This window comes from Panicum hallii, chromosome 9, assembly GCF_002211085.1.
Source record: "Panicum hallii strain FIL2 chromosome 9, PHallii_v3.1, whole genome shotgun sequence".
Taxonomy (NCBI): Eukaryota; Viridiplantae; Streptophyta; class Magnoliopsida; order Poales; family Poaceae; genus Panicum; species Panicum hallii.
Window position 1 is genome coordinate 18,483,263 of NC_038050.1, and position 12,809 is coordinate 18,496,071.

A 12,809-nucleotide genomic window follows, 5' to 3' on the forward strand; every position below is an offset into this window, starting at 1 on the left:
TGGCATTGTAAGATCATCTATTTGATTGGGTTGTGGGTGCACTATGAATGCCCCGAAAAGCTATCTGAGTGGCACTTAGTTGTAAGCACACCATTCTGTCTAACTTTTTGATAGGCATGCTTACTACTAAGGCACTGATTGTCCAGCACTTGGGCAGTATAGTGTGACCAGCCTAGTTACCACTAATCACTTTTTTAGAACTTTGTTTCTGAATCTTCTGATCACTAAGTTGACAAGCTGACATGTGGGTGGACTTTGGGTCTCGGAGATTAGATAAAATATAATACCCTGTTAAGTTGGTTAACAAATGTGCAAGTGGAGATAGCACCACCCAAATGTCAACTCCAAAAGGCGCAGTAATGGTGGTAACTATTCATGTTTTGAAGCATTGCAAATTAAAGATGGTTTTCTGCTTGGCAAACAGGAAGTACGTTGACCATTTTATCTTGAACAGTCAGTTTTTGAATTGTTTTCAAGTTACTCCTCCGGTCTATGGCACATGTGCATGTTCTTTTCAGTCAACAACACACGTGTATGTTTCTTCTCGTTAATATTAATAAAATTGTGAAAGCAACTTTCTTGATTCCATATGAGAATTTTCTTTTTATTTCCAATCATATTATCTGTTTATTCATGAGATTAGCAGTACCTAAATACTACTGGATTAGTAAACATGTATGTTCATGTGTCCCTCTCCCCATCTCACTCACAAATCTACTACTAGATTTTCCATTTCTCTCTTTTGCTTCAATTCTTTATCTATCCTTTTTCATATTGATTGGACTGTTTTGTAGCAGTGGGCTGGCAGTATGGAAAGGATCTAAAAATACTCAGCTTTAGCCTTTAAGGTGAGTAGGGCCGTGGGGGCAATTGCACAAGCAGTTGCATGTCACTTTCCCTCCTTTTGGCCATGGCTGCCTCCACTTTTTCGCATCACTTTCTTGGCCCAATTATCCCAACTAAAAGGGCAAAAAAGGAACAAGAAAAAGGAAATTGCAAAAAGGACTGATGCACAGAACACAGCAAAGAAATCTGATACTGTTTTTCATGCTCCCTGCCTATCCTGATTTCAAGAATAAAATACATAAGTATGAGGTATACTTTTAGAATATATCTTGAATCTAGTGGGCTAGTGAATGCACTACCATTTTCTTTTTGTTATAGCCAGACCTTGTTAACAAGCTGCTGAAGAATGAAATACCTCAAGCAATATGTTCCTTCTTCATATTATTTATTATCCACAACCAGGGGGCATATTGATCTCCTGGTCTTTCTCCAACCCAAATAGCTAATTCTATGTACATGAGGCTACCTATTACAAGTCCACAAGTAGCTATGTCGCACATACACTCTGTTCCCCTCCCCCCACCCCACCCCAATACCTATATTACAATCCTCTGATTTACAAAAATTTCAGTACTGCCGATGAGCTTCAAGATCCCTCCTGGAAGGTCACCGAGCGTGTCAGCGCGACGGGGTTCGTGTGCAGGAGCGGCGAGCTTGCGATCATCGCCGGCTTCTTGGGCTCACGCTTCTGCTCGAACACCGTTCCATGCTTGTGCCCGGCAGCGCGATGATCTGCGGCGTCCTGCTTCTTGTCGCCTTTTATGCCGATGAGGGACCAGATTGAGCTCCTGGCCACCTCGTCGGCGTCGTCTATCCGGATTGTCTTTGGCGCCCACACCTTGCCACTGCCATGGGCGCTTCTTCCCTCGTCAGCCTCCCTGGGGTGCTTGCCCAGTGTGAGGGGTTCAGGCCCCGATGATGAGAGTGAAGGAGCACTGGTGGGCGACGAGACGCCCTGCACCGGCCATGGCAGGCTCCAAGTTCCGGGAACCATGCAGCCCCAGTAACCCGGTGCGGCGGGGTATATCGGAATCGCGATGCCCGACGAGAAATACGCCGCCGGAGATGGCGCCGGCGCGCAGCCGTACGGCCACACGGCTGCTCCGTTCATGCTTGCCGGATGCGGCGCTCCATTTGCAGGTCTGTCTACGGTGGGCTTCTCCTTGATGCCGCCGCCATGGGCCTTGTCGTCCGTGCTGCTAAATCCTTCGCTGCAAGGACCCACCGGCGACGGGTTGCCGGCGTTCCTGGCCGGGAGGAGCAGCTTCTCCTTCAGGTGGGACACCTGCTCGGCGAGGTCCTGCAGCGCGGGAGGCGCGCCGTGGCCGCCGAAGCTGAGCACGGTGCCGTTGGTCTTGAGCTGGTCACCGGCGGCGGCGGGCAGCGCGGCCCGGACCCTCTGCAGGAATTGGGAGGCGGCGACGGCGTGCTTGTTCTTGCGGCGCCCGGCCCCGACGGGCACGTTGCGCATGGCGCCGCCGGCGGTCCAGTACCGCTGGCAGTTCTTGCAGAAGTGGCGCGGCTGGTTGACGTTGTAGTTGTTGAAGTAGCAGAACTTCGTGTCCATGCTGTTGCAGCGCGGGCACGGCAGCACCTTGTCGGGCTTCTTGAGCTTCTCCCTCTGGCCGGCCATGTCGCCAGCTCCGTGCTGCTGCGTCTCCGGCGAGCTCTTGGGTTCCTCGGCGTCCACGACCTCCGGCTGCGGGGACGGGTCCGAGGCGTCCTGGTGCGCGTTCTCCGGGACATCGGATTCAGTGGTGCTGCTGCTGCTGCCGCCGCTGCCGCCGCCGCTGCTCTCCTGGAATGGAACAGAGGAATTGCTGTCTGATCAGCTCCTAGAATTGACTGTAAATTTCCTTTGCCTGAATTAGAAGCCTACAGAACTACAGTATATATTTGTTAAAAAGGAAAAGAAAGAGAGGAACACACATCTGCTTGTTTTATTTACTTTTTGTCAATGAATTACACATCTAATTTACATGGATGCAAATTTGATGGAGGTGAATGAATTAAAACATTTTCTGTTGTTATTACAGCATTGGTTTGAACTAGTAGCAGTTGAATTTCCCATCCCCCGCTGTATTAGATCACATGTTGTTGCTGTATTTGGTACTACTAGTTTCTATTTGTTAACCCTACTGGAAGGTGAGAAGTTGTTTTTCTTAGAGCTTAATGAGGAAATGGCCTGAGATCCAGGGAGTTGAGTGGATAAGCCTCTTATCTGAAGAGACCAGAAAGAGCTTCAGAAACCTCCAAATCCGCACAAAATTCAGTCACGCACCATGTTTGAGAAGAAGGGGAACATGCATGTAATTAACTTTGAAAAGGATTTGGCCGCTTACTGATACTGAAATTAAGCATGACGACAATGCTCTGTTTCAGAGAACACCCACCCACCCGCAAGCAAACCCTCAAATCAAGAAGCAATCCGACCAAGAAACGCGTGCAGATCGAGAAGATGGAATTGAAGTCAGGTAGCGATAGAACAGCAAGCACGCCACCGCAACGAACCTTGGCGGCGGTCTCCGGCACGGGGATGGTCTTCCCGAACAGCTTGATGAGCAAGTCCCCTCCGCCGCCTCCCGTGGACTCCACCACCATCTTCCTCCTCCCCGATCCTCCGCCGCCGGAAAGCTTCCTTCCTCTTGCTGCTGCTGCTGCCGTTAACTGCAGCTAGCTGCGCCCTGCCAGTGAAGGATCGGACGACGAGGTCCCGCAGGTCCGCTGGCGCCTGGGAAGAAGAAGAAGAAGAGTCCGGCCGTGGCGTGCTGTGCTGTGGCTACCGGCCATGGGCCGGGGGGCGGGGGGCCGGTATAAGAGAAGAGGGGCGGTGGTGGGGGCCACGGGGAGGGGTGGAGAGCCACAAGCTCCGCTTGTGGCCTCCGGGGTGCCTTTTTTGATTCGCCTCCTTCCCCGCGCGTCGCCGTCGCGCCACCAGCGCCACCCCCCCCCCCCCCCCCCCCTCTCCTCTCACTCTCCAGTCGCCACGCACCTGGCGCCCTCCCCTTGGCTCTCCCCTCAGCCAAGTCGCAACTTGCTTCCCCTTGCCCTTTTTGCCGCTAGCTACTAGCTCCCTGCTTTTCTGCGTGTGGCGCCCTCAGGACCGTGCCAGTTTCATTAAAAAAAAGAACTTGTTACTAGGATAAAACTAGGGTCGGAGGATGCAGTAATCTAGGCCTGTGTCGAGCTCTTGTTTGCTGGGGTTGGCAAAGGATAAGGAAAGCATACACCACACCTTGTTTTGCTCTAGCATTATTAGGAGACGTGCGCGCCTTCAAGGTAAAAACTAGAAAGGTGTGCTGTTTCCATCCAATTCCTCGCTTGACAAACGGTGGCTGGTTTATGGCTACCTCTGAAACTAGCTTTTCTATCCAGGACACTCTCGTAGTAGTCGTAGATAAGAAAAGAAAGAATGGTCTAACGACACACATACCTTTACTATATTGATGGTCATGTGGCCCTAGTACTTTGATCGATCTATTTCGTTGCATCGCGTTCAACTATGCGAAGCATTTCGACACCATGTAACAAACCTATACATTTATGTTTTTCTTTTTGCAAAACCACCAGGGGCTTTGCTATAGTGCTATGACAAAGCAAAACGTGTGGTTGTCCGAGCTTCCCAGGATTACATAGCAATGTAACGGATTTGCTTTCGGTTGGCATGTTATTGCTCTCATTGCTTAGCATGGCAGTGCGTTTGTGCCCATCTACGACGCTACCTCCATGTAGGTTCGTTCCTTTCTGCTGCCATTTCGTACCTATCTTCTGTAACATGGTTTCAGCTCCCTTCGGAGGCCAGGTCGCTCTCATGTCCAACTGAACCTAGGACTCCACATGGACAATTTTGTTTGTGGCCTCCCAGCTGTACAGAAAACAGGTAGGTAGAGAGAGTCATAGAGAATTGCGTGGGCACAGAGGACTCCAGTTCATGCACATTGGTCCTCCCTTTCCCTTGCACGGCATGCTGCTGAACGCATTTCGATCACAATCTGACATGGAATCACCTCACTCACCTTGCAACGGCCAGAAACCTATCTGTGGCTGCAATTTTGTAAATTACTGCTCCCAGTCTTACCTTATTTTTATGGAAGGACTTCTTATAATAAGGTAATACTGCCGTGCAAATTGAAGCTAGCCAGACTGCTTTGAAGTAAAATTTGCCATTTTAGCATCATTGCTCAGGAGGTCGCAAAAAGTTGATGCAACGTTATTATGGACCTATAGAATAATGTACCACACGAGTGTTCCTGGGTTTGTAGGGCCAGAGAGGTTATTCGATGAACATTGCAAATAATATAACTGGCCCTAAGCTGGTACTGGATTAGGATAGCTAGCTGAGATTTCTTGCCAAATTGCACGTCTATTGCAGCTGGCACGCTCTTCTTGTTCGCTCAGCTTACAAACTATTTAAATTGATACAATTCACCCTCTAATGTTTACAAAAGAAACATGTATTCGACCGTCTTCCATGATTATTGTCATAGGAAGAGAATGATATAACAAAAGATAACCACAACCTATAACAATATGACTTCGTCAATCTTGAGGATTTGCCGGCTTAGTCTTCGAAGATGCTCATAGGGGTAGGATTTGCGCACGTGTGTTCATAGGGGTGGGTGTGCGTGCGTTGTGAGTGTTCTAAGTTGTACTGTGTAATTAAAAAAATAATCAACCCGAGATATAGACAAATGCTTGGAAAAAATAATCTTGTTACAACAAAAACCATAGTACCTCTTTTTAAAAAAACATATATATTAAGATGTTTCCTAACCACCACAAAATGCAAACATAAGCTTAATCTGTTCACGGAGAAACAAAAAAAAAGACATTCCATTTGGGCTAAGTTGACCTGCTTTAAATAGTTTAGGCAAGGTAAAATGAGTCAATTTTCTTACCTTCTTTTGACCCTTTTTAGCTCTGTTTCCTTTTGCATGTACAGCCTTTGGTTTCAGCTACTCCCTCCATCCTGTAAATAATATAGGGCATCCTAGCATTTTCATGACAGATTAAGGAGATGAGAAAATAACGCGTGTATCCATATTTAATATCTTTGGTTGCCATTTTGCTGATTTCATGGCCGGCTGTGAATAATTAGTTTTCAAAATATTCTAAGATACCTTATATTTCGTTACAAATTTTAAACCCTTTAATACCTTATATTTCAGAATGGAGGGAGTAAATTCTTCTCCATCAAATGTAAATAGGTTTCCAAAGAAAAGGGAGAACTTAATTAACTGGGTGGTACATCAATACCGCCGCACAATCGAGTGAGTGACGGCCCATATGAGTTTCATTAATTAGCTGGTACTATCTAGATCCTGTTGGCTTCTTTTCTATTTCTTGTTTGAACGTCTTGGTGCTACAATTTCTATATATTATACTATAGAACATTCGATGCGCGCCCTACCATTTAAACAATCAAATGCAAGTAACCATAAGGCAATAAGGACAACAAACTATATATAAATGTGAGAAGAGCAAATCATGTAGATATTCTATGGAAATTTGGAAGAAACAACATATGTGAATAAAAGCATGAAATATTCATCACAAGAACAAATTCATGATAGATTATACAGTCAGTTCCATTTTGCAGAGCAGACCAATCAGTATCGACATGTTCTGACAGTATTGATATCAGTAAACGCAGTGACCTTATATGACCTTAAACTATATAACTATAGAAGTTGGTGATAACTAATCTTCAATCATTGACATCAAGCCTTTGTACAGTATTGCATGACATGACACATACAAGATAAAGCAGTAACAACCTCAAGCCTAAGCCAGTAGTAGGCAGCAACCGGGATACTTATCCTTGCACTTGGAAGTGACCTGAAAATTAGTAGCCACACCTCTTAGTCATATGTATTAAACAGAGAATTGAGAGCGAGACACCTGTTTTCTAGAAAATTTGACAACAAGACATGACCATAATCTCTATACATATCTATGTAACGACACTATTTTAGATGCAAAGCTACATGTTCTCTGTAAGCATATAAAGCAAGTATGTCAGACAAGTAAAACAAAGATCTTCTGCAAAGCAGGAAAACTCAATTTACCTTTGCAGTGCGAAGTTCTTCACCACAATGACCTAGGCAAGAAGTAAGAAAGCTAGAAATAGGCTGTAGTTAGCTGATATTAACAAAAGATACAACAAAGAGCTAATCACATCGAACAAGCCATTATAGGATTATCAAATATTTTTCTCACAAAACGTAAGCTACATCTTTAACAGCATCAGAGACATTACATTTCTGTTGTATCTGTTTGGCATAACTATATGACTTATGAGTACTGAGGTGAATTGCTTTATGTAGTAATCTTCTTTCACTACATTATTATGTTTCGGATACACACTTTTTAGATATCTGCACACTCTTTCACTTTTCTTCCAAAATTCAGGTAAAAAATCAACTGGAGCTATGTATCAATACTACTACTGATCACAAGGTTACCATGATTTGATTAATAAATATTGATGAATGCCAATGAAGGGTAATTGAAAAAATATAAGTTTTCTTGGAAATTTGAAAAAAAGGAAGAAAATACCCCACCACCCCCCCCCCCCCCCTCATGCTTATCACAGATCAAGAATACTAAACTGAAATGGCAGACAAAAATCATATAATAAAGAAGAAAGTAGACTCAAACCAAATTTCTTTTCACAAACATGCCTCTCATTGAAAAAGAAAACTATCTTATGCTAATTTTTAGAGAGATATATTAAGCTGCACTTTAGAGCACGACAAGCTAAATTTGATGTATAACCAATGCCATCTTGGCACTTGGTGAGCCTTAGGATATTATAGACAACATTGTTCTTCAGTTTGCAAAGAAGCCAACAGATTAGCAAATGGTACTACTAGGAAGCCTACGCAAATGACATTTCAGTCTTCTAGGTGCCGTGCTAACATCAGATTGCTCTTATTTTGTTGCAACATAGATTGACGGGACAACCATAGCATTCCAGCAAGTGGAGGACCAACTCGCATGACATATTTGTTTCAATCATTTTCTGCTACAAAAAGTACACTAGGCGGAAAAAAAAATCAGGATATCAATATTAACTTCTTAGAAGGCACTGATGAAAAATACACATCACATGTATGTGTCTATGCACTGGTTTTCATAATTCTAAATTGAATGGCAAATTATTTTGACTTCCGGAAACCCTTACCGAGGTGTATCCGACGATGCATGCACATAGCAATTATCTGACAGTTATCAAGTCATGACACAGCAAATTTTACATCCAGGCATTTCCCTTTCAGTCACCTCAACATGGAGATGTAAGCATCTCAATCCAGAGGAGCTGAATACGTATTTACCTCCTCTGATGCTACCGGCTTTCACTCGCCTTCCTACTCCGGCTAGAGGAGCTCGATTCAAGGGAGGAGAGGCTGATTCGAGGGAGGAGAGGCTAGTTCGATGCTGAGAAAGCTTGATTCGTGACTCGGTGATGTCGATTCAAGGGAAGAGGAGCTTAATTCGTGGTTCGTTGAGGTCGATTCAAGGGAGTAGGAGCTCAATTCTCTGCTTGGAGAAGTCGATTTGAAGGAGGAGGAGCACGATTTGAGTAAGGAGAGCTCGATTCAAGGCCCAGCAAGGTCAATTCGAGGCGGAAGAATGCACGGCACCTCGAATTGACCTTGTTGGGTGTTGAATCAAGCTCCTCCTCCTTCAAATCGACCTCGCCAATTTAATTTGTTTGTTGATGGCACCATGCACTCGCCGATGGCTGACCCCATTCCAGCCGTCGTCGTCTGGAGCTAGAGCACAAGAAGTGCCCCCAAACAGCATATCTGGGAAGCTAGAGTGGCAAGAAGCGAGAGCAGCGAGAAGCAAGGAGCAGAGTGGAGCGGAGCTAGGTTGGAGCGCCACTAAAGGGCCTTGAATGTGCTTGTTGTGTGGTGTTTAGCCGGCGCCGCGGACACAGACAACCAAATAACTTGGCTTGCTCGCGTTGGAAGTGGAGCCGTGGAGGTGACGAGAGGATGGAGTGGGCGAGGCATTGGGAATCCCTCGAAGTTGAGGCCGCGCCGCCGCCACCTTCGCCGAGCTCCACGCCACCAGGACCTAAGAGCAGGAGATAGGAGAGAGGGGTTGAGACATAGGATAGATGAGAATCTAGGAGGGAGGAAGGAGAAAGATGAGAGCACCTCTGCATGGACAGCGCCGCTATACATTCCCCCGCCGGCGAGGCCATCGCCGCCACTGCCTTCCTTCGCTAGACCACACGGCTGCTTCGCCTTCCGGATCCACGAGAGCTGATAAGGATTGGGAACCTATGTGGGCCCTCTCACGTGAAGGGCCGAGGCGTCGTGCCGGAGATGGACCTCGACGCCATGCTTCTCCGCTGCCTGATCCGCGTCGCGCCGCAGATGGTGTTGCCAACGCACGCGCCTCGCCAGCCGCACCGCTGGTCCTCCTCCTGCACACCCGCGCCGCGCCCGCCTCCTAGCCTACGCCGCACCGCTACTGCACAGCCTCTGCTCTTGCGCCCGTGGGGCCTCTCTGCTCCTACGCTCGCGCGGGACCCGCACTGCTGCTGCTTCTCCTTATCACGTGCATGGCGCCTCGCTGCCGACCACGCCGCGAGCAGGTCCGCCGGATCCACGCTGGCTCATGTCGCACGAAGGGGTGAGGGGCGTAGAGGGGCGCTGCCGGGAAGAAGACGCTGGAAGAGAGATGAAAGGAGGCACCGCCGGGGTACAGGGAGAGAGAGGAGGCGGTAGGGTTGGGGAGAGGGGCCGTGTGGATCCCGTGACAGCGGGCGAAGGCGGCGGAGAGCAGGAGGAGCGATGGTAGGGAGGGGCGACGGAGGCAGGCGGAGAGGGAGAAGGGGAGGGGAGGCAGTGGCGGGGAGCAGGAGAAGGAGGGAGAGGGCGGCGGGGAGCCGGGAAGGAGAGCGAGGGGGTTAGGCTTCGAGGCTGCGGGAGGGGGTTGATGTAAAAGTGCCTCGCGGGGTTTTTTTTAAACACGACAGCATTATTGAATTTTTCCCTCTTTATATCGAAATAAATATTAGTATAAGGTCTTACGTGGAAAATATATGAACGTGGTTACTGTATGGGCCGGACTAGCTAGGTTTAATTGTGATTTCTAGAAAATCGGAGGGTGTTTTTTGCAAAATAGCCAATTGCCAGCCTAAAGGGGAGGGCAAAGGGGACTAACTTTTAATCAAGCTGATTATACGTAGCGGCAGTTCCAGGAGTAAGCTTGGAACCGGGCTGAACCACACTGAACCGTCTACTATCTCTCATCTATGAAAAGAATGTGACGAACGAGAATGAGCCCATAGCAGCATTGATATCTGTTTGCCTGTACGCTTATAACAGATTGGGTTGATATTGTCTACTAGGCCGTTTCTTTCCTAAGCTAACCACTATTACTGGGTACTAGGAGCCCCGCGTGCCCCTACCGGGTTGTAGATCCACCCCTGGTTGTAGGTTACGTTTTGGTGAAAACCCCACCCATTGTGTTGATATCAAGACACACATGTGTGTGTGGTTTCACGAGAAGAGCTTTCATTGTTATCTGATTAAATTTTATATGGTATATAATCATATGAATCTACATGATGTTCATTTAATGATCAACCACCTGAATTATATTAAAACAGTGTGGCAGACCACAGATCAACAGCCCCATTTTTAGGGGAAACGAGGCAAAACCCTACATCGCTCGGTTCATTTGGAAAAACCAGGCTAAAACCACGACATGCTACCTAGCTAAACTAGGTCTCAAACAACATCATGCCCAGCATAAGGTCAATTGTGGCATGACCACAGATAACAACACGTCCTAGCACAGGAACTCAAATATGGCATAACCACTCATAAAAACTCACAACACAAGATATCATGCATCGAGGTTGGAAGCTGCGAGCCTGCAATATACTTGATGTGCAGAGGTGGGCACCTTCCTGCGCACTGGGCGCAATACTTTCGCTGCACATAAGTCATCACTTCCAAGCACCAGCCAAGTGTAGGAAGGGTAGAATCACAATGACGACGTCTCCAAGAAGGTGAACGGCTTCAAGGGCATCGTCATCATCTACCCAGCGACACCACCGACCATGTATCTTGTTGCGTGAGCCCTCAGCGGCTCGCGCGATGCAACGAAGCACATCACTGTTGGCCATTGCCGTGTCATGGCCGCACCCCACTGTTTGAACCCTTGGTGATTCGCAAGAGCAGCAAGGCATGAACATTAAAGTGCAGTGGAAGCTTGCTGGGCCTCTGCGTCCCCGCGTCACGACCACTACGGCCGGGGCAAGGAGCCGTACGTTGCTGCTTGAGCCCTTGGTGGCTCGCGCGTGCAGCAAACCACCACTCCAGGCCTGCAGCGGCAAGAGCTCCAGCCCGGACCTCCGCACCGGCAGTTGGGGTGAAGAGGTAGCACCTTGCTGCTTGAGCCCTATGGCAGCTCATGCTTGCAGCAAGGTACCGCGCTGCCGAGCTCAGCCGACGGACCTATAGGAGGTGCGCGTGCGTACGCGAACCTGGGGAGGCCGTGCGCCATCAGGACCCGCACCACGTGGCCTACGCGGGGAGCCCTGCCCGGATTTCCGGCGCCGCCCAGGCGCTAAGTGCCCACGCGGGAGCGCCTGCCCGTTCGCGCACGGCACCTTCGAGTTGTGGCTCCACTCATCCCGGTACCACACCCGCCCCTGCCGTGTGGGCGCCGCCTCTGCAGGCGCCGCGTCTACTTCGCACACGCCATGGCCGAGCTCCGCGTCGTGCCAAGGTGCCAAATCTAGCCGCCATGGCACCGGATCCGGCCACCTAGCTGACATGCACGGCTAGGACGGCATGCTGGCTGCCGGCAGTGGCGAGATGACCGTGGTTCCCCCGACCTTGCCGGCGTAAGTGGGGAGGGGGTAGATCCGCCCAACACGAGGTGGATCTGACCACCACCAAGCCGTAGCGCCGGCCGGCTGTCAGCGCCGGAGCCCCCCACCATACTTGTCGTCGAGAGGGAAAGGAGAGAGATAGTTGGAGGGAGGGAGAGGCTCCTGAGGAAGAGGCCTCGCCATCGCCGTCCTTGAGCCTCGGCAGACTTTCCGCGCTAAGGCCCTCTAGCGGCGGCGAGATGGAGGGAGGGAGGCGGAAGGACCAGCGGCGGTAGCGGTCCGCTCAGGTCGCCCCTCGTGGGCAACGCAAGCGGGTTTGAACGGGCATCCATGATGTTCAATTAGGACATGTTTCATATAGTTTTTTTTTCCACTTTCTTTTGTCAAATTATATTGTTTGGCTAATGGGTGGCTATCTTAGAACTTGGTTCTGGATTCATGGAAAAAGGTCACTCTCATAGCCTCATGTTGAACAAAACCTTGGACTCGTGCATATAGCCGCCAAAATTTTGGGTGTATCTGTTATTACTACATCCCTTTCTTGGAGATTTTTCATATATGACCTCAAACTTTGGTTAAATGTGTCTTGATGAAACCTAGCTTGATTTTGGCACAGTACGTAGTCTCAGATGGTTCCATGGAGTGATTGACAATATTCATCACGTATGTGGGTTACAATGCCATCGTTGTTTTGCAAGGTTGTGGTAACTACTGGATGTGAATGTAAACCTTTACATGCTTCGACAGTTCTGCGACGCACACTCCCCCATGTGGATATTACGATATGCAAGTGGCTCCATCGAATAACTTTTAACATTCAGATTGGTTTTGTACGGTATATGCTTTCACTTGGCACATGCTTCTCTCATTGCCTAACATGGAAATGCACATGTGTTTTTGATAAGGAAGAGCTTCTGACGATCTTGATCAGATCTGTGTGGTTTGCATTGTGCGATCGTCTCTAGTGCAAAAAGTTTCATGGTTATTACAATGTTTGTGGTGATTTTTTAAATTTTCTTATGTTCCGATGGCTTTTCGAGACACGCCCTCTGCCATGAAGATGTTACGGGATGCAAGTGTCTCTATTGAATAGTTTCTA

At 48.3% G+C, this 12,809-nt stretch overlaps 1 protein-coding gene across 1 annotated transcript; it reads right to left on the reverse strand.

Moving 5' to 3' along the window:
* Nucleotides 1-1,195: 1,195 nt before the first annotated feature.
* Nucleotides 1,196-3,642, reverse strand: LOC112877333 (cyclic dof factor 1-like). Its single transcript, XM_025941626.1, has 2 exons — nt 3,358-3,642; nt 1,196-2,644 (listed from the first exon to the last, which is right to left on the reverse strand). The coding sequence occupies exons 1-2, from the start codon at nt 3,445-3,447 to the stop codon at nt 1,433-1,435; spliced, it is 1,302 nt and encodes a 433-aa protein (XP_025797411.1). The 5' UTR covers nt 3,448-3,642; the 3' UTR covers nt 1,196-1,432.
* Between the last annotated feature and the right edge of the window lie 9,167 nt (nt 3,643-12,809).

What these genes read in the sequence shown, in the direction of transcription:
- LOC112877333 (XM_025941626.1), bottom strand. Translation starts at nt 3,447, where the DNA reads ATGGTGGTGGAGTCCACGGGAGGCGGCGGAGGGGACTTGCTCATCAAG. An exon ending in TGCCGGAGACCGCCGCCAAG is followed by an intron (nt 2,645 to 3,357) that starts GTTCGTTGCGGT and finishes GTTCCATTCCAG; the next exon opens with GAGAGCAGCGGCGGCGGCAG.